The sequence below is a fragment of the Peromyscus eremicus genome, chromosome 22, assembly GCF_949786415.1.
Source record: "Peromyscus eremicus chromosome 22, PerEre_H2_v1, whole genome shotgun sequence".
Taxonomy (NCBI): domain Eukaryota; kingdom Metazoa; phylum Chordata; class Mammalia; order Rodentia; family Cricetidae; genus Peromyscus; species Peromyscus eremicus.
The window spans coordinates 32,932,884-32,957,897 of record NC_081437.1 but is presented as its reverse complement, the minus strand read 5'-3'; the positions used below and the strand labels follow the sequence as shown (position 1 = coordinate 32,957,897).

The window sequence follows — 25,014 nt, the reverse complement described above, 5'->3', positions numbered from 1 at the left end:
AGGATCTTTGAACCTTGTGGCAAATGTAGACATGATTGCACCTGTACACTTCTCATGTACAAGATGCTGCTTCTCATCTTGGGATCACAAAGAAAGGCACAGTATCATTCACGGAATCACACTGCTCGTGTGGTGGTAAGCGCCAGCTTCCGTCCACAGAATCTAGAACCATCTGGGAGGTGGGCCTCTGGACATCCCTAAGGGGGATTACCTTGACTGTGTCACCTGAAATGGGAAGACCCACCATCATGGATGTGTGTGAGCAACTGATTCAAGCTCCTGCAGCCTTGATACTTTTACCATGATGGCATGCACCTTGAGCTGTGAACTAAAATAAACCTTCTCTCCTATAAGTAACCTTTGTCAGTATTTTATTACAAGAACAAGAAAAGAAACTGAGATGTCTACTATGCTAATTTAGAGAGCCAGCCTCCTTTGGAGATGGAAAGTAAAAAACTAATTCTGCCTTTGAGTCTCTCCTAACTAAGAGCTTAGTGAAATCATCTTTGGAAAAGAAAAGGAGAGAGAATCAGGATTCACCATCAGTACTGGGCAATCTGCCTCTTCATGCGATCTGGGAAGCAGACATGCCTCACGGAAAAGGCTGGGGCTGTCTGCTAGGAAGCCATTGCATACAAGGAAAAAGGCTTATTTTGACTATTTCAGAAAAGCTGTAATTCAACTCACTAGCAGAGTAGAAATGGTAAGGACTCACCCTGTAAAGAGGATGGCACTTGTCCCTGAAACATGGAGCCAATCGGGCATAGATCTGTAGGCTGTAGTAGTACGCTGCCAGCTGGAGAGACAGTGCCGAGTGAGCCTGCTTCTCAAAACACTTGTTAGCATCTAACACCTAGGAAGAAGCAGCGGAATCAACTCAGAAATCCTCACACACTGGTTACCCTAGGATTATGATACAAATTTCCCATCACATCAACTTGAGCCCATCCTAACATGCAGTATGAAAGTTCAGAAATAAAGCAGGCCTTGCTCTATAAAGCAGATTGAGAGCTGGACTGAACATTAAAGTCAGCATTATACAGTTAGGTCTCTGGAGACTGACCAGGCCCTGGAACCTAGGCATTATCAGGAAAAGAGGACACATACACTACACAACTTCACTGCCAATGACTCCAGGACAGGCTTTTCGTTTAGTTAAGTTCTCGTTGGTGAGGTGAGCTTACCTGTGGTAAGGCAAGGAGATAAGCAAGAGCCAGTGTCAGGTCGTTCGGCAAAGCATCACTTGCTAGTTGCAAAAGAACTGAATGTAGAGGGGATAAAAACAAAACTGTATTACTCCGGGTGGAACTTGCTATTGTCATTTTGTTAAATGCCATGCTGTAAAATTCCTACTAAATACATATGTTTGTACACACGGACCTGAGCTGCTGCCTGCCTTGGTCAGTGGACAGATGCATGACTGGTTACAGTGCTGAGAATGAGAGATATCTAGAACAATACCCCCCCCCCACCCCTACCTGCCAGGCACAGGAACCACGGAAGAGGAGGCGGAAAGGAGAGGAGGAGTCCTGGGGAACAGTGCCCTCTGCAGCTGATGTATTTGGGGAGGACAACCATAGAGGAGTCCTGGGAAACACTGCCCTCTGCAGCTGATGGAACTGGGGAGGACAACCACAGAGGAGTCCTGGGAAACATGCCCTCTGCAGCTGATGGAAATGGGGAGGACAACCACAGGAGTCCTGGGGAGCACTGCCCTCTGCAGCTGATGGAAATGGGGAGGACAACCACAGGAGTCCTGGGGAGCACTGCCCTCTGGAGCTTCTAGAAACTGGGGAGGAGAGCCACAGAGGAGTCCTGGGAAACACTGCCCTCTGTAGCTTCCAGAAACTGGCGAGGAGAACCACCCCTGCTTGAGAATGTGGCCACCAGAAGGACTTCCCATGTTCTGGTGAATGGCCCCACACCCACGCACACACAGGTGACACTAATTGGACTTAGTGAAGTACAAAAGAAGAAAAAGAAAACGGGGGAGGGGCATAGAACCGGAAGGGGAGCCTGTTCAAGAATCTATGTGGAAAACTGGAGAGGAAATGGATGACAAATATGGTTATTGTATACATATATGATATTCTTGAGAATAAAAAAAAAAAACCTTTAAAAATTACCTTACATTGCTTAAGGATCCACATGGCACTTAGTAAAAAGTGCCATGCTTTTAGCCTTAGATGATTTCAATGGACAATCAGCTGAAGATGCTTTAACTGCTCATGAAAATCCACTTGGCACTGACTTAACACAGATCACATCAAACTATGTTAAACAGATTAACTATGTTAATCTCCCCATAACTGGGAAAATCTACAGTGTGTGTTACTAACACTTGAGGTAATCCTGTCAGCGCAGTTCTTGCAAAGTTCAAGCATAAAGACATCTATGATGAATCCTCAGAACTCAGCCTTTTCAAAGACTAGGTAGGGTCTTGCTGCAAAATCATTTGTATCAAGAACAGCTAACTGGGGGTGATTACATGAATACCATGAGACCAGAACAGTAGGACAGTTTCATAAGAGGCTGCAGAGATGGCTCAGTGGTTAAGAGCACTGGCTGCTTTTCCACAGAACCCAAGATCAATTCCGAGAACCTACATGGCAACTCACAATTACCACAAGCTCAAGAGGATCCAAGGCCCTCTTTTGGCCTCTGTGAGCACTAGACACATACATGCTACACAAACATACATCCACTCATGCAAAGCAATAATACACATAAAATAAAATTTAAAAATAACGTAACTTTATAATTTAGGAAAAATCCCTATATGAAGAACAAAACAACGGCAATCTAGTTCTTTCCAAGAACAACCCTCCTCCTCACAGTCCACAAAAAAGAAAAGCAGTCATTTGCTTTACTCATGTACTAAAATTCTCTAACCATTAACAGTTTTTCCACAAAAAAGTATTACAAGCAGCAACTTACCAATGTCATGACTTTAAGGGAACAGTACATTGTCAATCAGTTCTAGGTTTACACACAATTTGTCTTGATAAGGATGCATGCTATTTATTTGTGGCCTTAGTCAAATTCCTTGCAATCATGTATACTCACAATGGGAATTCATTGTTTAAAAAACATACATACTCTCAAATGCCATCATAGAGATACTTGCATCCCATGTTTATTCCTGCTTTATCCACTACAGCATTGAATTAAGAGTCAACCTAGCTGTCCATCAACAGATGAACAGGGAATGAAAATTTGATAGGTGTGTGTGTACCAAATTATATGTGTGTGTGTATATATACCAAATACATATATACACTAAATTTACAGCTGAATAGTATTCCATCAATAAAATCATAAACTATACGGGAGAATGGAGAGACTTAGAATGCATAATATTAAGCAAGGTCACATAATCTTAGAAAGAAAAACCTTCATGTTGTCCTTCATTTGTGAAATCTAGACAATAACATATGTACATATGTAAACAAATGCACATGTGGGTACTATACAGCCAGGAGAAAAGAGAACAAGATGGGCTAACCACTAGGGGATGAAGATGGACAGAACGCAGGCAATGAACGTGAGTTATAAAGGAAGATACACAGCTACTTTCAGCTAGCTCTAACTGTTACGAATTTTTCATTTCTTGTGGTGGGTAAGTGCATACAAATATATTCCTAGTGAAAGTAAAAAGTCCAATCTGAGGCTCTAGAGGTTTCCTGTAGAATGTTTACTACGACTGCATAGAAGCTCACTGAATTGAATAGTTTCTGGACCTCATTAATTTCAGAGAGAGAGAGAGAGAGAGAGAGAGAGACAGACAGACAGACAGACAGACAGACAGAGACAGAGAGAGGGAGGGAGAATGTGTGTGTGTTTGCAAATTTTTAAAGATTGCTTTTTTAAAACCATACTAAAATGAGAGAGAATACTATATGAATAGCCCAAAGTAAATGAAATTTGATTCTGGAAATACATTGGAGGATTCCCACACAAATCTTGCCTTTCTTGGACAAATATTGAAGTTATTAGTATAATCTGAGCTTGGCTGATGGCTGGAAGAATGAGGATCAACTAAAAGTGTCAAAGGATGCCCTAGAATTCAAATTGTCCTGTGGTGATTCACAGGAGAAAATACCGTGCTTTCTCTACACTGTCTCTTTGCAAAGTGTTCTGTTTCTGTAAAGAAAAGATACATTCCTAATGTGTTCTCCAAGCCTTAGGAACCAAATGAACCACATTCAGGCCTCCAAAGAAATCATACAGTTCTAAAGACATTTTTAATCAAAAGATATTCCTTTCAAAACCCATTTCCAAACTCATCCCTTCATTCAGTCTTAAGAGAAACCTTCTCTAAGTAGACATTCTCTAAAATAAGAAGCAAAATCCTTGTCATTCAGGAATGAATGGGTTAGGACAAGAGGGAGTCTCTAAACAAATAATTTTAAAATACAATATAAAAAGCCTCAATCACATTTTACCAACAATTATAGGAGCAAGACAGAGGCCCAAGACGATGACTGTGTCCTTGAAGACTTCAAACTTAGGGATGGATGAACTGCAGCCCAAGCTGTATGCTTTAGACATCTGAAAATGACTGGGGACTACTTACGAAAACTTTAATTGTACATTACAAAAGCTCCACATACAATGGTCAGCAACAGGCCTTCATTTCCCAGGGAGCTCTCCCGGTAGAGCTGAAGGTCTGACCAGTTTCTACCTCACATTATTTGCCATTCAGTAGCTGTCTACCGGTCCTCTGGAAACCTTATTTTAAAGGAATAAAGAAATTCCAGTGTTTCACATACTGAGAACTGTTCCCTATTAATTTTATTTCTTGAAGTCTTTTCAAATGTGACCTTTAACTGAAACCTGACCTAGGCAGCTTCCATTTCTACCCCCATTTTCTTCAGATTATCTCACTCCTTTACCTGAACCCACTCATCTCCTCCCAGGGATCCCTCAGGAGCACCTGCCTCACGTGTGGCTTTGCTCCAGCTAGCGCAGGACCTTGCTTCCCAGAGCTGTGGCTGGAGCCAAGCTCAGTCCCACCTGGGAAATTAAGATCCATTACTGACAATCTTCTCATCACATCTTTATTGAAACATCAGCTCAACTTTTCCTTGATTTACTGTTCATCTCGCCGTTTCCAGAAACCAAAAAACCACCAAAGGATTAAAGTTGGCTTCCACAGGGGATGTAACTAGGCAGATGCTCACAATGCGGAAGATTCTCCAAGGCAAACAAACAAGGCACCAGAAGAGGAATGACGGCAGTTAGAATACACAGCCTCCAGCAGACATCTCTGAAGGGAAAGTCTTCATCCACATGCAGAAATCCCAGAAAGTTTATTCTAAAAAAGCTATACTGTGTCTCAGATACAAGTCCCAAGCTGTTACTAACATCTCTCAACTTAGGTAATATACATACACAGTTTATACCAAAACAACAACAGAATAGAAAATATGTAATTTTCATGTACTATGAGTACTGGCAAAAATCTCACTTTTAAGTTTTCTCTAAGAGTCATCATTGCCCTTGAAGTGAAAGCATCACTGTCGACACAAATGTTTGCTCCAATGCAACAACACCCACACAGATGCTGGATACATAGCTATGCCGATTACGTTCTCTATTTTCTGTCTTTACAATGTTTTGACATTCTGGAGTCCTTGCTAATCCCAGAGAGGCTATCCTCCTAAGAGCTAGCTGACGCTGGACATGGTGAACAGCTTGTGAGCCTAGATTTGACATGTAAAATAAATCCAGAGTCCAAACTCTGAACCAATTTCTCCGACTTAGTTGTTACAAACTGTCCGTCAATTATTTGTCTTAAATCACTTCCGGGCCTGGTACTAGACACCTAGTCTAAATCGACAGCCTCGGGCTATCATTATACCAAAGTTAACCTTGCCCATGCTCCCCTCCCCTCTTATGAGACTATCAATAAAAGCCTTTATACATGCTTTCCCTGACCCCGCCAGCCACTGCTGCCCACCAGGTTCTTTTCCTCTTGTTTTAGGATCTTTATCAACCACTTCCCTTCATGACAATCATTTTCACACCTACGTGTCTGCACACCTAAGGAAACGTAAAATCCCAGGTGCAGTTTAGAATAACAACTAGGGCGACAACTAGAACTACACAGTGAAACTCAGATTATCGAGGAGGAAGGAGCCAGCGCCACAATCACACAGCCCTGGGAAAAATGACCAGGTCCTCCTGATGTGAGCTTCAGACTCGAGGAGGCTCTGCTGTACGTGCCGTAGGACACCTTCACCAGCACATTCTGGGAGCAGCAGTAACCGCAGACATTAATGAATGTGCTGCAAAGCATTTCAGACTCTCACTACAGGGGATAAGCAGAGAGTCATAACCTCGTGTCCGCTTAGTTCAGGATTAGATGTCAAACAAGTCACAAAAAGAGCTTTTGGTCTTCAAAGCCTCCTGGATTTGGGGTCTGAGCATGCCGGCCTCTTAAGCGAAGAGTAAGTGAAGCAGGCAGAGGAAGTGCGGAGCCGTCCCTAGCAGACAGAGCGCTCGGTAGCTGCTTCCTCCGTCGGCGACTGGCTTCAAGTGCTGTTCTTCAGTTAGACTTGTTTTGATCCTCCCGCCCCCTAAAACTGATTGAATGGTAAGTCTGTCTTGTAAGAGGTACCACAGGTAAAAGAGGCAGTTACTTCCATTTTATATAAATCATAATTTTTAAAGCCTTAGTAATCGCATTTAAGCAAGAAGGCCAACTTCACTCACTCAGAAGGAACTGTACAAAACTCAAACAGCCACCCCGGTTGTCAGGGCGTGTCGGCCCGCAGCTGTGTTTGCTGTTGCCTACCACTACTATGCAGCACGCAACAGGAGTCAGTCACCACCCATCTTCTCTGTGGACGATGGCAGTGGTGTCCATTCATCTGCAAAGGAGACCTCAGAGTCCCAGGAAGTCCTTTCTTTACTATGTGCCTTCTGCCAACACACAAGCCACGGATGGCTAGGGGAAAATTGTCTTCCTTTGGCAACTAGTCATTCTCACACCTCAACAGTCTTCCTTTCTTCTCATTGCTAATCTTAAAGGAGTGGACCAACACATGGTATTCACTCCTTCACGTCCACTCTCTGAGTTCTGCTCATCTTAAAGGAGTGGTCCAGCACACGGTATTCACTCCTTCATGTCCATTCCCTGAGTTCTGCATCCCTGCATCCCTGCATCCCAACAAAGGCACTGACAGAACTCAGTTGGACTATTTTTCTGTTTCACTGTTTATAATCTTTACCTTTTAGAAAAACAGTAAATATTCACCCTACATCAAAACCTTCACAGTATAATGTTGAGGAGGCAAGAGTCATGTCTGCAATTTACCTTGAAATACATACAAAATTGCCTGGCTTGGCGGGAGAAGGGTGAAGAATAAAAACTATAGTATGACAGTAAAAGACAAACTGCCAGCTCTAGATGAAGGGCGAGGAGTCCACTCAATGCAGAAGGTTTTCAATTTTAGTATGAATAGTAAATGGTTTTTTGTTTTTGTTTTTTTGTTTTTTGTTTTTTTGGTTTTTCGAGACAGAGTTTCTCTGTGTAGCTTTGCGCCTTTCCTGGATCTCGCTCCATACACTAGGCTGGCCTCGAACTCACAAAGATCCGCCTGGCTCTGCCTCCCGAGTGCTGGGATTAAAGGCGTGTGCCACCACCGCCCGGCATGAATAGTAAATGTTTTAGTAAAGTTGTGGAGGGAAAAGTCTTCCCTTACAAATAAATATTCTGAATGTTCAATCTCACTGTGTTCACCTACTGTTCACAGAAGCTTCCTTCTAGAACAGTTATCCAGGTCTGGTCCCCAGCACTCAGCCAGGTAGGCTCCTAACTGCCCAGGTGCTTTCTACTAGAACCACAGGTGTCCAAAGACCACCCCCATCCCAAGCTCAGGTGGGAAAGATCATGTCTCTTCCCTAATCACTACAGAGCTGCTAGTATTGCATAACATTTTTCTTCCATATAAGATCACAACTCATTAATCTCCTCCACCCTAGCCTGGAGCCTCTCCTAAAAGACCAGCCATTGAAGTAAATTGATGGGAGGCCTGGAAAGGGAGGGAATCATGTCCTACAACACCCCGGGCATCCAAACTTTCCTACAGCTCTCACTGGGTATCACGAGTTGCTGCAAAGGACCAGTCAACCCCCACACAAAGGAGACAAGGCAGCCTTGGAATCAACATTTGACCCATTTCGGAGGAGAGGATAAACACACTGACAAGAGGTTTCACAGAGACCCACGAAATTCCATACAGGCTAAAGAAAATCACAGGCACTTTACATCACAATTTAAAATGTATGCATTTTAAAAAGAACTGCTCTGTTTTTTAGCAGTGTATATGAGTTTAATTTGCAATGTTAGTCTGCAAACCTTGGAGGCAATGCATTTTTCTAAAGAAGTTAAACATCCAAAGCCAGATACTCTGTGCCAAGCCTCTAGAAAGTACTCCACAGTGAATTACATTCCAGAACTAAACGCTCAGAGCAAAGTCACCCTTATTATTGATTTGGAAATCATTAGCCATTAAATCATTCATTCAGCTAAATAAATAATGATTAATTTTTTTCAGTTGGTCTCCATAAAAACTTTTTCATCAATTTTATTAAAAGAGTCCATCAAGACAAGAATTACATTTCTATCATATTTTAGTAAACTTGCACATTTCTTTCTTTCCCAAAACATTCTCCCTGGAAATATGTCAACTATGTAGAAAACTCTGTAGATCAACACTAGCTCTAACATTCAAAGAACAGAAGTAAACACTAAGCACAATGCACCATTCACTACTACCATTAGCATCTTAAAGACAGGAATTGTGTGATATTCAAATTTACATGTGCCCACAGAAAACAGTAAGAACTCAATAAATACTCTCGACAAAGGGATAGATGCCATCAGGCAATTCAAAATTACTGATTTTTTCCCCAGATTCATTGCTCTTCTAATAGGACTTGGGCCCTGCTGGGAGGTTACAGCCTGCCTTACCTTCCGTGGTTGGAAACACTTCTGTTTTAGCCTCTGCCAGCTTTCCAGTTCTCAACAACACTTCAGCAAAGCTTTCCACGGGAACCTGCTGATAGGCGGCAGGGGTCACTTCAGATGACACAAAGCACAAGTTTCACTTAGAAAACATGACTGCAGGATTGCATGGTGAGCTGGATAACTATTTCTCACTAATGCACATTGTTTTATGTAACTCTTTGGTGTACTTTCAACTCATAAAATATCGTCATCTGTATGAAACAAGTCCCAGAACTAATAACCACCATGTTAAAAGCCAGGCCCAAGATGAACTTCAGGAAGATGGTAGTTCTCCTTGTTCATGGCAGTTCAACCTGTCTTCTTAAGCACACTGTCCTTACCTCAGTGACAAAGGGGTTAGTGATGACTGACTCGTAGAAAGGATGGCATCCTTGCTGTGCTAGGTCGTCGTTGGCCACAGTTCCCATTTGATATGTTCCACCAAATTCCTGCCCCTAAGAACAGTGTGAGGAAAACTGGATTAGAAGACAGACCACGGACAGGCAGAAAGGAGAGGCAGAAGGGTAGGAAGTGGGGGGTGCTGATTTCAGGAGGAAGTAATCAGTGTGTTGGGTACAACTGAGGCAGGGTGACACAGACGCCCAGCAGAGGACCTAGGGGACAGCAGCTGCAGCCTGTGAGCAGCACTTCCACCACCCTGCTGCCAATCGGCCGGCTTCCCATGCTGACATCAATGCATGAGAAGCACTGGAGAGCAGTATTAGTTAGAAGAACCATAAGATGCCACCCTGGGTGGCTCTACTCACAAACCACCAGCGGCTCTGAGTAAGGCAAGCAGCCAGGACATGAACTGTTAACACCAAAGGTGATGTCCCTCTGCTGACCATGCAGATTTTGTTCTGCATGCTATCACAGGTCTACGATCCTCCACTGAAATGGTCCCCTCAAGGAGGTCTGACTGTTTCTCCAGGCCAGGCTCAGGTCTGTGTGCTCAAGTCTTACCAAATCACAGCATGGTCCACTTCCGCTAGCTGGACTCCTTCAGTACTGTTCCCCAATCCAAACATCCTTTGGTGTATCACTGTCCTTCCTGGTTAGCAAGCACCTACTGCCCTACTACACTCACTATACTTGTCTGCTCTCCTCAAATAGATGGGAAGGTTAAGTAAAAGACATTCTGTCAAAGATGACGGCAGACTTCCTGGTGGCCACAGTCCAGGAAACAATGAAGCTGCTAATGTTTAAAAAGTGATACATCAACAACAGTGTTGAGCGATGTTAACACTTATGTTAAATAAGCCTTCAAAAGAGAGTAAAAAACTCCACCCGGTGAAAAAAAACCAAACTATGATAATCACAATCCAGTGTGACAAGGAAGAGCCAGGTCTACGCCGATGGCAAGGCCAGCACCGCAGTAACTGGTGCCTGCTTTACAACTGTGCAGACAGACCTCTGCCCCCACAGTTCCTCTTTGCTGAAGGAGCCCCGCACAGACCGTCAGGAGTACTTAAAAGACCCCCGACACAGCCACTCCCACTTCCGTCATAATCGCTATGTGAAAGGCCTGGCATCTCCCACCCGGCGGCGGCGAGCCAGCTCGGGATCTGCCTTTGCTTCCACCCATGAGCGCCGCCTTTCCACACAGCAGTCACATGAGCTCATTAAGAAAAGGCGCGGCTCACGGACACACTATCGCGACTCTCCAAAGCTCTCCATCTCCTGCAGACAAAGTCCACAGTCACATCACAGTCTGCATGAGGCTTTCAATGCTGACCTCCTCACTAAAACTCACTCTCGACTCCTGTATATTCTACAAGAACGTAAGCATGTTTCCCATGCCAGGGCTGTGGATCTGCCCTATGTGGTGCAATCACATTTCTGTGTGAAATGATTATTTTCTGAGAAACCTAACTTCCCTCTAACTCAAAACTTCACTCAATAAAGTCATTATTCACTTACTTCTTCAAGTATCGTTTTTTATTCCTTCTCACTGGTTTTCTTCAGGAGTAACTTTTATAGTTCATATTAATAATACAGAGGTTACATTATGCTTGCAATGTGCCCTTATTACACACACATCTTCAATAGCATTCTTTATAGTCCCTTCTACATGTCCACTTCTTAGTTCAGGTCTTCTCTCAAGCTTTCAACCAGGAGAGAAAATGTGATAATTACCATCTTTCTGAGCATGGCTTATTTCCACTAATATGATCCTTACCAGTTCTATCTTTTTTTTTTCTGAAAATATCAGTTTTGTTCTTTATAACTGAGCAAACCTCATTTAGAATACAAATCATATTTTCTAATTTATCTGTTCTTCTGCTGACAGGCACCGAGGCTGAGTCCCTAATTTGGCATGTGAATGGTGTTACAGAGACACAAGCAGGCCACTGAAGCTGAAGTCAGCACAAACTCAGGTTCTTCCGGATATGCATCCTGAAGTGCTGTGAGTGGATCGTAGGGAACTCTTTCTTCCATTTTACAAACCTCTGTACCAGTGTCCATATTGGCTGTGATTTATATTCCCATCAGCAGGAGGAAGGGAATATCCTTGCCAGTATTTGTTATTCTTTGGTGGTAGCCATTCTGATTTGAATCGGATACTAAACATAGTTTCTATTTGCAATCATCTCATAGATAAAAATGTTGAACATTTTTTCATGTACTCATTACCCATTTGTACTTCAGTAGAAATGTCCGTCCACTGCCCATTTATCAATTTGATTATTATCACTTTATTTAAATGTTAGAGATTCTTATTATCCCAGATAATAATTCTTTGTCAGAGGACCGCCTATTCAGTAAGAATGTCCATCTGGTGGACATTCTTGTCAGAATGCTGATCCTTTCTCGGCTCTGCGGTTTTCCAGTTTGATAGAGTCCCATCTGCCCATTCTTGCTCTTATCTCCTGAGCCTATTTGCCTCCAGTACTCTCAATGTTTCAGGTCCTGCATTAAGGACGCTGGATTGCATAGAGAGATAGGGATGTAGTTTCACTCTTGTATGTGTAGATATTCAGTTTTCCCAGCACCTCTTGTTGAAAAGGCTAATTTTTCCCCACTATATCATTTTGGTACCATAATTAAAAATCAGATGGCCTTAGGGGCATGTCCTTATTTCTAAATTTTCTACCCTAGTCCACTGGGTAGTAGACTGTGTCTGTTTGGGGGTCACTAACATGGTATTTTTATTATCACATCTCTGCAGTATATGTGTATGTCAAATATTGAAATGTCTCCTAAATGGCTCATTAGCTCAAGACTGCTTTGGGTATTAGAGGTGTTTTATGTTCCCATGTAAATTTCAGAATGGTTTTTCCTAGATTGTGATGAATGTCACTGGCTGAATCTGTACACTGCTTTTAATAGCATGGACATTTAAAAAATATTCTGTATATCCAGGAACTTGGAAACCTTTCCATCTTCGACTGTATTCTGTCTCCTCCATCAATTCTTTATAGTTTTCATTGGAGAGATCTTTAAGTTTACACTTGTGGTTGTTTGTTAAGAGCAGTACTGTGAGTGAGACTGTCTTCAGAGTTCGTTCAGTGAGCTGATCATCACTCTATGGAAAAGCTACTGATTCCTCAGTCCTGATTGTGTCCCCTGCTACTTTGCTGAGAATTCTTACAAGATCTTCAAGTCTTCTGGTCCATTCTTTGGGGACTTTTAACTGTAGAACCACCATCTGAAAACAAGGACAATTTGTCTCTTCCTTTCTTGTTTGCATCTTTTTTACTTCTTTTTCTTGCCTTACACATTCAGCTAAGACACGGAGGACAACATTGTCTCACACTGATTCTTTTGGAAGAGTGCTCTCTACTTTTCCCATTCAAGATAATGTTGACTACAAATCCACCATATTGAAGTTATTTTTACGTCACAGTACCATTTCACTACTATGTAGATATTTCATCTTCTCCACCATTGTAGAGAATGAAATTACACTTAAGTCTTCCCTCATTTTATTCCCAGTATTTATAATTGTATGTGAGCCAAAGAAAATGACTACTAAGTATGTATTAAATAGATGGATAGGTAGATGGTGAGGAATGAGTGAATGGAGAGAGAGAATTCTATGAGTGTGTGGGATGCACGGGGATGGACAGATGAGTAGATGGTGAGGAAAGAGTGAATAGAAAGAGAGAATTCCATGAGTGTGTGGGATGTACTGGAATGGACAGATAGGTAGATGGTGAGGAATGAGTGAATGGAGAGAGAGAATCCATGAGTGTGTGGGATGCACTGGTGTTACACCCACATTTACCCTTTATTTTCTTGTACAGAACAAAGAACTGCATGCAGTGGGGCAAAGCAGAAAAGGCAGCAAAGAGAACACAGGTTAAGAACACCACCAAAGCAGCCTCCACTGTTCTACTGTTAGGCTCATCTGTAACTCCAAGGTAGAAGCAGGAGTCTGTAAAGATGTCCCCAAGATGACACTGCCTGTCCTCACTTACCAGCTCACAGAAATACAACAGAAGCAACTGGGTACTCACAATCATTTTTCTTCTTTTATCTCCCTGGATTTTAATCCTGACATATAAAACAGATGTTACTCAAATGAATCTCAGTTTCTTTACAAGGAATGCATGGAAGAAAAATACATTCTATGATATAGATTGCTCATTCCTTACCCAATGAGAGGACCAGATTTGTTAGGATATTTTGACTATCACAGATTTATTTTGACAACCAGACAGCAGTACTGATGAACTGGTGTAAATCATAAAACTAATTTTATAAAGATGCCTTGCTTACTTGGAGGGGCCGCAGGTATGCTAAAGACTTCTTCCACCACTGCCCATCACTGACAGCCTGCAGCATAGCCTTGGTAGTCGTCGTGGTATTGGACAAGACTTTCATGGTGGTTGCAGTGGTCCAGTGTAACAGGTCAGCTGAGCTGCTATCCGGAGCACTTCCATCATCCTGTGTTGAGAAGAGAAAAGGCAATGTCAAGTGGTCATTGGTAAGATGGAGCACAGCTAGAGACTGCTGACAACAATCAGACTCATTAACACCAAGATAAACACATTTAAAGTCCACCTTAGTCAGTAACTACACAAATGTGAAAGAAGAAATGCTAATAGTGCATCATTCCCCACTCAGCTGTTTACAAAAGAAAGCAGAAAGAACGTCAGTGTGTTGAGTCAACACTCACTTTCAGAAGACCTACCAAGAAGAGATGCACTTTGTTTTACCAATCCAACGGCCACACATTTTAAGTGGTTTTTAAATTATGATGTAAATCATTTAAGTAAGCAATGCTTCTATGACCCCAACAAAATCAGAAGTCTCCAATAATCTGCCTTCCAACAGAAAAGGAATTGCTTTTCCTCAAACAAGTGGATGATTAATACTATGTACAAGATGTCACCTCCAGCCAATCTTGAGTTATTCAATAAGAATGTTACCTATCCTTTTAAAAACCCCAACAAGGAGGAAAAATCACACACACGCTAACAGTCTTCTAAACAAAAATAACGAAGACGACATCTGCTCGTATTCAAACTGATTCTATGAAAGTCAACTTTCAGGTTAATGTCTACTCACAGGTTTCTCTGAAGTATTCCAGTAGGGGTTAGAAACTAAGTGGTAATCCTCTGATTCTAATAACGGTCTTGGCCTCATGGTATTAATAGCAGACAGCCTAGTGTTGTCATTTAATTCTGGGTCATATCATTCATCAAAGTAATAAAAAATAATAGAATCACTCAAAAGTTCTCAGGAGATCCTCTCATACGGAGCACCCAGACAGGAGCATACTCTAGATCTACTTGACGGCAGCTTCGGAAGCAGAACTAAGGAGAGGTCATCCCTGTTCTTGTGCTGGGACCTGTGAGACTATTACTCGGCAAAGGAACTTTACAGATGATTAAGGAACCTACCCTGGAAGCAGAAAGATTAAACCAAAATGGTGCACTTGACCAGTATAATGACTTGAATACACAAAGCAGAAATCCTGCCATAGCTAGGGTCAAGGGTCAAAGACCTTATAAGGGAGAAGCTTGGGGGGTGGTGTATGAGAGAGATTTGAAATACAAAAAGACTCAACCCATAGTTGTTGCCCTTCAAAATGGAGGATGAGAGCCATGATCCAAAGAATTATAGTATATTCCAGAAACTCGAGCACAACTGTCAGGTGATAACAGAATGTGAATGTGCACCTCAGTCCACAAGCAAAAGGAATGAAATTTGGCCAACAACATGAAGAAGGATAGAAATAGATTTGCCACCAGAGCATGCAACATACTTCGCTTACAGAAACCATAACATAATGAACTGTTTCCTCAAAGCTGTGGCTTTGTGGTGATAGCAAAAGGACAGGTCAGGTTAGGACACTTACATGTGCATTTTATTATTTCCAAAGGGAAACTAAAAGAAAGTCTTTCGGCTACATTAACCAAAGCCCAGAATTTACCTAATCCCCACTGCCTGAGGCTGCCTGTAAAATGCACTACGCATGTTTTACTACAGTTGACATAAGAAAACATATACCCATGAACTCATTGTAACATTACAGATTAAAGGCTAATTATAAAAACAGAGAAGACAGATGCTGTGTTAGCAAAGAACAAAGCATGCTGTATTGCCTGTGCATTTTAAGATAACCACACGCCGGGCGGTAGTGGCGCACGCCTTTAATCCCAGCACTCGGGAGGCAGAGCCAGGCGGATCTCTGTGAGTTCGAGGCCAGCCTGGGCTACCAAGTGAGTCCCAGGAAAGGCGCAAAGCTACACAGAGAAACCCTGTCTCAAAAAAACAAAACAAAACAAAAAAAAAACAAAAAAACAAAAAAAAACAAAAAACAAAAAAAAAAAAAAAAAAAAAAAAGATAACCACACAAAACAACTGGGGCCTAGGGAGCAATAAAGACAGTGTTTCTCAAGGTTCTAGTTTGGGCAGATACTGTGGCTTCACTGACTTAACTGTATTTGGATCTCTCTGCAAACTGTCCTGGTGCTGCCAGTTTAAAGCTAGAGAATACACTTCTTAGACTCACTCGTAACAGGTGTTGCACACATGACCCACTTTCATGAAACCTGGGAGACAAAGGTATTCTAGAGGCTGATGTTTTGCCGTTTCTGTGATTCTTCTCCTAGCAAGAAATCTATAGACACACGAGTACCATAAATTATATGTACACAACTATAAACTGTACCAGTGACCCCCCGTAACCACAGTAAGAGAGTAGGTTAAAGACAACCATGAACTTCCAACCTGCCAGCTTCCACCTTGGTGGAGTCAGCATAGCACGGAAACTCATCTTTTGGCTCCCTGGGTAGACTGTAGCTCCCTAGGGAGGAAGCCCTGAAACACTGTCCTGCAACAAGAGGTAACTATTAGCAACACCTATGACTTTAGTCCTTAAGCGACTCTCTAAACTATAAAAATCACCTCCATTTACAACACAAAGAATGTTTTCTGGGATCTAAAACTGAGCTTGATTCATTAAAAAATAAAAATAACAACAACCTGATAACACCATAGCCAGGAGATAAGAAATACTGTCTTCATTACCACTGGAGACTACAGCTTAAATAAAGGGCTAGAATTAGGCTAAAAACCATTTACAAGTCGGTATCTTCGGGAAGTTTTCCAAGAAGTCCAGTCTGCAGAGCAGACCTGGTTAACTACCATCCCCCCGTCAGAGCCCCAGCGGGAACTGAGTAGAAACACGTCCAGAGCGGCCTCTGGCCTCCAACACACCACCACTGTCTGCAGGGCTGCAGCACGTGGCACGCAGTTGTTTCAAAGGGAAAAGCACCGTAAAGGAAAACAGCATGCTGTGGGGTTTGTTTGTTTTTGAAAGTTTTTTTTAAAAATTATTTGTCTGCATCTGTGTCTGTGTCTGAGTATGCGCACAACAGCAGGTCCCCATGGAGGCCAGAAGAGGGCACTGGACACTTCAGAGCTGGAGCTGCAGGTTGTAAGCGGCCTGACAGTGTTGACTCAACTCTAGTTCTCCACAAGAGCAGCAAGCACTTTGAACTGCTCAGTCCACTCTCTAGCATCCCGTGTTGGTTTTAAATACAAAAAAAAGGAGGAAAATAAAGAACAATGTGCATGCTCTTAACGTCAGTGTGCCGGAGTAGAACTAGGTGGAATGCACAGACATCACCAGCAACCCAGAGCACTCCATCAACTATTAAAGCTTTGTGTGGAGGGGAGACAGCAGACCTATAGCCAACCCTTCGGAGAAGACATGGTAGAAAACTCCAACTGGCCAACTGTAGGAGGAGAGAGGGTGCTTGTTTTTGAATCCTTGCTCTGAGCCAGGAGTGTACAAAGTGCTTCACTTAATACACTATGTAAACACTAAAAGGGAACAAACACACCAGTAGTTGTTTTACTGGTGGCCTGATAGGGACACAGCAGTAATATCAACACTTGGGAGGCAGAAGCAGGAGAGTTCAAAGCTACTCTAAGCTACACAGTAAGTTCATAGCCAGCCTACTACACACAGGGCAAGCTTACTCAGTGGGAAGTCGTACATGTTTTGGGTTCATAGGCCTTTCTGAATATGCAAACAATGATATTTCTAGTACCCTGTGAATTATCATTCCATTTTCTTACTGGTGTTTTAGGATAAAAGTTAATTTGTTTTATATATATTTGCTTTAGAATTACTACTTTTATATCTAACTAAGAAGTCTTTGCCTACCCTAAGGTCACAAAGATGTTCTCCTCAGTTTACCGTAACATGTAAGACTTTTTGCTTTAAGTGGCATTAATAAGCTTACTACCCTCCTATCCACTCAAAGCATTATATGCTTAATTAATGTATTATTTCCAGAATACTCTAGTATGATTTTTCATTCTGCAGAGGAAGCTGCTCAAGAGCAAGGACACTGGTCATTCATTATTCCAAGAGAGGTGAGGGTGAGTCTCCACAGTTTGCAGCTATAGATAACCATATGAAGTCTGGATTTACTGCATCATTTAAATGTTTGAGATACATTTTCAAAATGCACCTAGAGGAAACATTATTCAAATAGAATTCCACATCACATTTTAAATTCCTGTTCATTTCGAGACTCCTCTTAATTGAGAGGGTGTATCAAATGATTGGAATGTCATCAACTAATCTGAGGCTAGAACTAAAACTATAAACATGCTAAGAAATACAGCCCTCAGGTAGGATGTGAGGTTCCATGCAGGTAAATAAAAGGAACTGAAGGATATCAAAATATGAAAGTCATAAAACCTATTTTATTTCATAAAATGAACATAAATTTTATTTTTGTTTCTATGGATGGATGATGATCCGGATAATTCAAGATAAGTACATGAAATATAAAAGACTGTTTCCAAAGATAAATAAAACTGACATGTTCAGAAATGTATGTAATAATGGATTTCCTGTAAACATTTGCTCTAGGGAACACTTACAATGAGAAAGTGAGGCTGGCGAGATGGCAAAGGTAATTGTCGCCTGCCTTGATGACCTGGGCCCAACCCTCAGGACCCTTGAGGTAAAGGCCGAGAAGTGGAGTCCCACAAGCTGCCCTCCAACCCCCACGTGTGTGTCCACTCACAAAACTAATGTAATCAAAATGAAACTGTAAACCCGGCTGGACCACAGGTTAGCATGTAAGCCAGACAAGGTTCACCAAGCTCAGAATGTGACCACAACTGCTAATGAGTAAAAACACTCTCTTTCAGTATCATGAAGAAGAGGATGGGCAAAATTTACCAGAGGGGGTGGTCTACCACAATCTCAGTGCAACCCGAGTTGTTAATGAGAAAAACCATTTTCCTTCAACTTCATATACTAGGGGTAGAAAAGAAGCAGTTAAAAAATTTATCCCTGAAATGACACTTGTCATATTGATAGTGGCACACTGCTAATTAATTTTGACTATGTAATAGCAGAAACAGTTTAGACCCCAAAACCAAATCAACAATTGCCAGCATACAATTTAACATGAAATCTCATAAATATTAAGCATGCTACACAGTTCGAAGGTTACTAAGTAGTAATGGCATCTTTCAAATCTTACAACAAAAAAGCACCATTACCAAAATGATTCCCATGAACAGGATACCTTCACACGTCAAGTACGGCTCACAGCCTGCTGCTGCTGTAAAGACTTAAGGAGTGGCTTCTCTAGTGTCAGTTAACAAAGACTACCTTCAGAGAAACCGGTTGGCCTCAACTATACTTAAGGAATATAAACAACTCAGGCAGGACTTGACAGTGACCCTTCTCCAAAACATCCTTGAATAAATACAGAGCACTTTTCTTCAAGGAACAACTGCAACACTTTTCCTCCCAATTTGGAGTCTTAGGACTGCAACTCTCATTACTGCTGATGATGCTCAGAGGTCATCCTAGACTGTCTAGTGAAACACTGTCTCCAAATAAAACAGTACAAGAACATCCAAACTGCAAAGAAATACAAGTAATGTCTGTGCATGTATCATATGGTTGCGGTAACAAAAAAATAAAAAAAAAATCCCCATGAGCCAAGAGAGCCACACAGAACGTCTGTACACATTCAGGAGAAATGTGGAAGGAGAGGCTGTGGATGGTGGAGCAGTCATAGGTCTATCCTAGAATGCAGAAGATTAATGGTATGGATCGGAAGGTCTAGGACATCCAGGGCTACACAGAGACCCTAGCATAAATGTTCCTATCTGGGCAGTGAGACTCATGGGATATGTAGACAGAGAGAAGGAGAGAAAAGAACTTTAAAGCATTTGATAACAGATTGTTGGTTAAATAACTTACTAAGGAAAATACATAAGACACAAGATGCACCCATGCACCTCTTATTAAAAGTTAACAGATGCTACTAGTTTATCATAAATGGCTCATATCTAATTTTTTTTTACTTGTAAGAAATAAAATTTCCCAGAAATCTATTAACAGAGAACAAGTGATTACATGATAATAGAGAAAACTAACCAAATATACTTCCCAGTTAACCTTCGAATGTGATCTAAGTTCTTTTATAAATTTATCCAATTGCATGTGGATACTTTCACACATCTATACTTATATTAAAGTGTTTTCTAACTATTAATTGACCAATACATTTAAGAAGGAGAAATTCTTAGAAAAAAAGCATAAGAGTAAATCTTCATAATCCTGAGTCAGGCAGAGATTTCTTAGATACATTGAAAGCATAATCAATAAAGAAAATGCTATAAGCAGACCTTCGACAACATTAAAAACATCTGTACTCCAAAAGAAACCAGTAATAAAATGAAAATTCCTGTCATACATGGACATAAAAATATTTATAAATCACAAATCCGAGAGGAATCTAGATAAAATACTTATATCTAGAATCCAGAATATTAATTGAAAGTTTATTTCCAGCTTAAGTCACAAGACAAGAAACAAAGTTGGAAAATAAAATGAGCAAAATATGTGAATAGCCCTTTGAACATGGCAATTAGCATATTAAAATGTGCTCATGGCTATTAACTGCATAGGATACAATTAGGTCCTCAGTATATCAAATACATAATAAGATAGCACACATATTAAATAAAAATCCAGTGGAGAAACAGAAACTTTAACATATTTCTTGTGAGAATATAAAAAGGTTGGTGTGCTTTGGATATTAATTGGTACACCAAAGGGCTAGGTATTAAAGTTTTGGTCTTAGCACAGGACCCAGAAGCCCCTGAGCTGGAACTGACCAGAATGTATCCACCCTGAAGACTAGTTTTCATAGTAGGTAACATGTAAGCTTCCAAAGGAGGGAAGCAACCAACAGTCCTACCTAGTTGTGACACCAATGAACCACAACAACAACCAGTATGGCACAACCTAAGGGTACAGCGGTGACAAACATCCTTCGCTGGTCACCAACAGCTTTCTACTTGAACTTAAGACCCACTCAACATGGGGGTTCATGCCTGGTACTGGAAACCTAGCCGACTACCCAGAGGGAGTGAAGCCATGAATCTTGAAGGAGAACCTACAACTACCACTTCACTAAAGCAGTATAATCCCTAACTGCATTCTAATAACTATTTGTCCTTATGCTGTCGGCTAAGTGTAGTCCTTATCTTCCATCAAGGGAACTTCTCTTTGCAACAGACAGTATTCATTACATAAAATCCAAACAATCGACATGCAGTCTAGAGTCCAGTCCCTAAGGATCCATCTACAAAACATTCCCACAACTAAGGCTCCAGGAAAACTGAAGAAGGTGGGGCAGAAAGACTGCAGGACCCAAGGGCTCAAAGAGTTCACTGTGAGATTATGTCTCCTAGTGATGTCAGGAGCAACAACCGTTAATCTCACCAACATGACTGCCTACAAAAGAGCTGAACGAGGAAAACATCAAGAGACATGCTAGAGAGCACAAAGGAAAGACCACAAGGCCTCAACCCTACACCGATGAATGCTCAGAGTGGGAGAAATAGTCTTTTCCAGGGAAGAGCAAACCAACTCTTCCCAATTTATGTATTGTATTAAATGGTCAGTCCCAGAACCACACATGTAAGTACCATTATACCGACTGGCCAGGTTGTGTTTAGGAATACATACGAATACAGTTATGCATATATGCATAAACGACAATTAATTAATAAAAAAGAGGTTATGAATCTGAAAGAGAATAAGGAGTATATGAAAGAAAATAAGGGGGAAATAATGTAATTATATGATATTCTAAAAAAATGCAAGTCATTAAGAAAGGTTTGGTCTTGTACTATTCAGACCAAAGATCCTGAAACACAACTAGACCCCAGGGGTTTGCCATCCTCGATGGACTGACCCAATGACATACTCATAATTTGATGGCACCACTGGAGCTGGAGGGAACACCCAGAGATGAGAACTACTAAGAGGAAGCAGATCGGTAGGGCATGTTCTTGGTGGCTGTAGCCTCAGCCAGGCCTCTTCCTTGGTCTTTCCCTAGCTTCTCTGTGCCACATGTGAGCCACTTTCCTCCACCATATATCCCTTCAAAGTGTGCTGCCGCACAGGCATTATGCCAGAAGCAACAAAACAAAGTACCCAAAGCTTCAACTTTTGAAAACATGTCAATGTTTTTCTTTATTTTCAGTTGTTTTTAATCAGATATTTTATCATAACAATGACAAGCTAAGACAAACATGCAGTCACTTTGGATAACAGGTAAGCAGCATATTCAGATATCAAGAACACAGCACATAGCAGATTTATCCCAGGGCATCTATGTGAGAAATAAAAACACTTCCATACAAGCACTTGAATACCAATGTTTACATAGTAACTAAGAAGTGGAACCCATCCAAGGGCCCATCACTCAAGCCATGGAAAAGAAAGTACTTCCCATGATATTGAAACTGCCACTATGCTTGCTTTTTTCAAGTATTTCTAAACAGTCCTTCTACAAACTGAAAGTAGAGGTATGCTAAGAACATGCTTGTTCTCTAAACATTAACTAGTTCAACCATTTAAATTACAGCATCAAATACTCAAACAATTTTTCCCACAGTGACACATTTTTTTAAATGGGAACCCTGTATACAACCCATTTCTATCTTTAATTAGAATTATCTGGAGAAAACCCCACCAGCTAAGTGATACTAGCTAAGCAAAATGTTAATATATTCAAAATGGTATAAGACTTTTCAATCTAAAAAGCTTAATAACCAATATCAATAAGAACTGGACATCTGAAATCTTGCAGTTACTCAGAGTTTGTATTTTATTCTATTATAAACAATTTTTGCACACCGGAACAAATGCAGCGTCTAACACGTACAGTCTCCACTCTATTCACATGGATGTTACTGTATAATACCATCATTACTTTTTCTGAATATATAATAAAAATAATTTTCACAATGAAGTAATGGAAGTATTAAGTATGAGGCAGGTTATATATGAAATCTGCCTTCATTTATAAGTTATATTTAATATGGTTATTACCTCTACTGTTAATGTGCAATGCATGGCAGCTTATAGCTAAATACTACATTATACTCTGATAATAGTTGCTATAATATTCTGAAATGTGCTTCATTCATCAAAGCTATGTGAGGGTTTGGATTAGCACTTCATGAAATCTCGATCTATTACAAGTGGCTGAAAGAGGAAAGAGGAAGACAGAAAAGCTTTTAAGAAAGGAAAAATAACCACTTTGGAAGGATGCCTTTCCTGCCTAAGTGGACACAGAGGACTGCGGTGGCGGCTTCATTGCTGACAAGAGTCTAACAGAGCAGTATGTGCATACTTGTGGCAACACAGCACGGCTTAATTCAAGAAGTCACCATGGGGGCAGGCTGACACTTTCTAATTCACTGTAATACCAGAAACCAGGAAGCCCAAAAGTCACGAAAGACTTTCAATGGACTGTTTTAAAGGAGGATGGGAATTCAGAACAAGCCCATGGGGCTGAGCAGAAAGATGGCCAGATTCTACAGTAAACAGAAAAACAAGAACCCTCTCACAGTGACCAAACAATGACAAGACCTGAGTAGCTACCACGCGCCATGGAGAGGATTTAGGCTGGAAATGGATTCGATTTTACATTTCTTATTTACCCCCTCATTTCTGTTAGCCGTGGACTAATCATTAAGCAGCAGATATTGCCAAGTGAGCTCTAGCAAGCACTGACACTGACAAGCACACCGAGAAGCAGGTGTAAAGATAAATGACGTCATCTTCATTGACCAAACACAATACCACATCTACCGTCAAGGATACAACAGAGAAATGTGAGACTACTTAGTGAACACAGGGGAGGAAACGGTGAGAGAAGTCCAGCAATGGATTAGAAAGAAATATTTTAGAAGAAAGGGCTCAAACTCAGAGCACAAACAGGAAGGGTAGAAGGGGCAGAGGTGTGCCAGAGAATGATGATGGGTCTGCCATGACTCACACAGTTTGGAAAGCTCCAACAAGAGACGGCACTACACAGACCATCAGAGTAGATGTCCCTGAACAGGTCAGATACTGGGTAGATGGTGGAGGATCAACAGAGTCAAGTCTTCATTAATCAACAGAGTTAAGTCTTCAACTCAACCTGAGCGACGACCCCTGCTACAAACAAGGTTGAGTGACCACTGGCTCCTCTGAGAGCTCCTTTGATCTGGAGAAACACAGAGCTTCTAGGAATGGTAAGCCCGACGATTACTAACCTGTACAAGGATGAGTTTCTAGAACTCATCAGGACCATGATGATCTCTAAGAGCAGACAGCAGGACAGAAGCTGAACTGGGAGAGCTGCGGGAAATTGGTCACATGCTATTTCTTCATCTCTGTGGGGGGTGGGGGGATTGATAGCTTTCTTTGTTAAGTTGTGAGCAGGACACTTTTAAGCCACTTTCCATGTGAATGTTGTATTTCACACAACACAAAACTGAGAAATAGTCTACACACACACACACACACACACACAAAACACAGCTACAGCTTCATGGCATTGGGTAATTGAGCCCATTTCACTCCACCTACAGTATCTTTCAAACTCATTCCGTTCACACTTCTTAGCATACCTCTTGTAGGACTTTACCAATTAAGGGTGAGACGCTAATATTTTCTCCTTCAGGGTGGATCTGGAAATTCACTCTTTGGTAAAGAATCTGAAACAAGAAAGATTGTATTTTTGTTTGAATTTCCTTCTTTTCACACTGTAGGCTTAAAATTTAAGAAGTATTGGGTTCTTCTTCTAAGGGGAGGTGGGGTTGTATTTGATAAGGAACAGTTTGGTGCAATAAACTGTTGCCTAAACAAACAAAACAAACCAGGAGTTTAGAAACAGTTTCACAAGGAAGTGACAGCTTCAAGACTGGGAATGATCTGTAAGAAGCCTGCCACAAGTGCAATGGACAAATGCAGTGGACAAGTACAGTGGACAAGTACAATGGACAACTGCAATGGACAAATGCAATGGACAAGTACAGTGGACAAGTGCAATGGACAAATGCAATGGACAAGAGCAGTGGACAAATGCAATGGACAAGTGCAATGGACAAATGCAATGGACAAGTACAGTGGACAAGTGCAGTGGACAAGTGCAGTGGACAAGTGCAATGGACAAGTGCAATGGACAAATGCAGTGGACAAGTGCAATGGACAAATG

The 25,014-nt window shown here is 41.4% G+C and overlaps 1 protein-coding gene across 2 annotated transcripts in view; it reads right to left on the bottom strand.

Moving 5' to 3' along the window:
• The window catches only part of Nbas (NBAS subunit of NRZ tethering complex), a 280,100-nt gene that overhangs the window by 103,715 nt on the left and 151,371 nt on the right, over nucleotides 1–25,014 (bottom strand). Inside the window, exons 35-40 of one of the 2 annotated variants that reach the window (XM_059248639.1) lie at nucleotides 24,428–24,514; nucleotides 13,739–13,906; nucleotides 9,358–9,471; nucleotides 8,981–9,068; nucleotides 1,185–1,261; nucleotides 716–853 (exon numbers count right to left, since the gene is read on the bottom strand). In XM_059248639.1, coding sequence (XP_059104622.1) covers nucleotides 716–853; nucleotides 1,185–1,261; nucleotides 8,981–9,068; nucleotides 9,358–9,471; nucleotides 13,739–13,906; nucleotides 24,428–24,514 — 672 coding nt within the window. The remainder of the gene's footprint in view (nucleotides 1–715; nucleotides 854–1,184; nucleotides 1,262–8,980; nucleotides 9,069–9,357; nucleotides 9,472–13,738; nucleotides 13,907–24,427; nucleotides 24,515–25,014) is intronic. The other variant, XM_059248640.1, reaches the window with a different exon arrangement.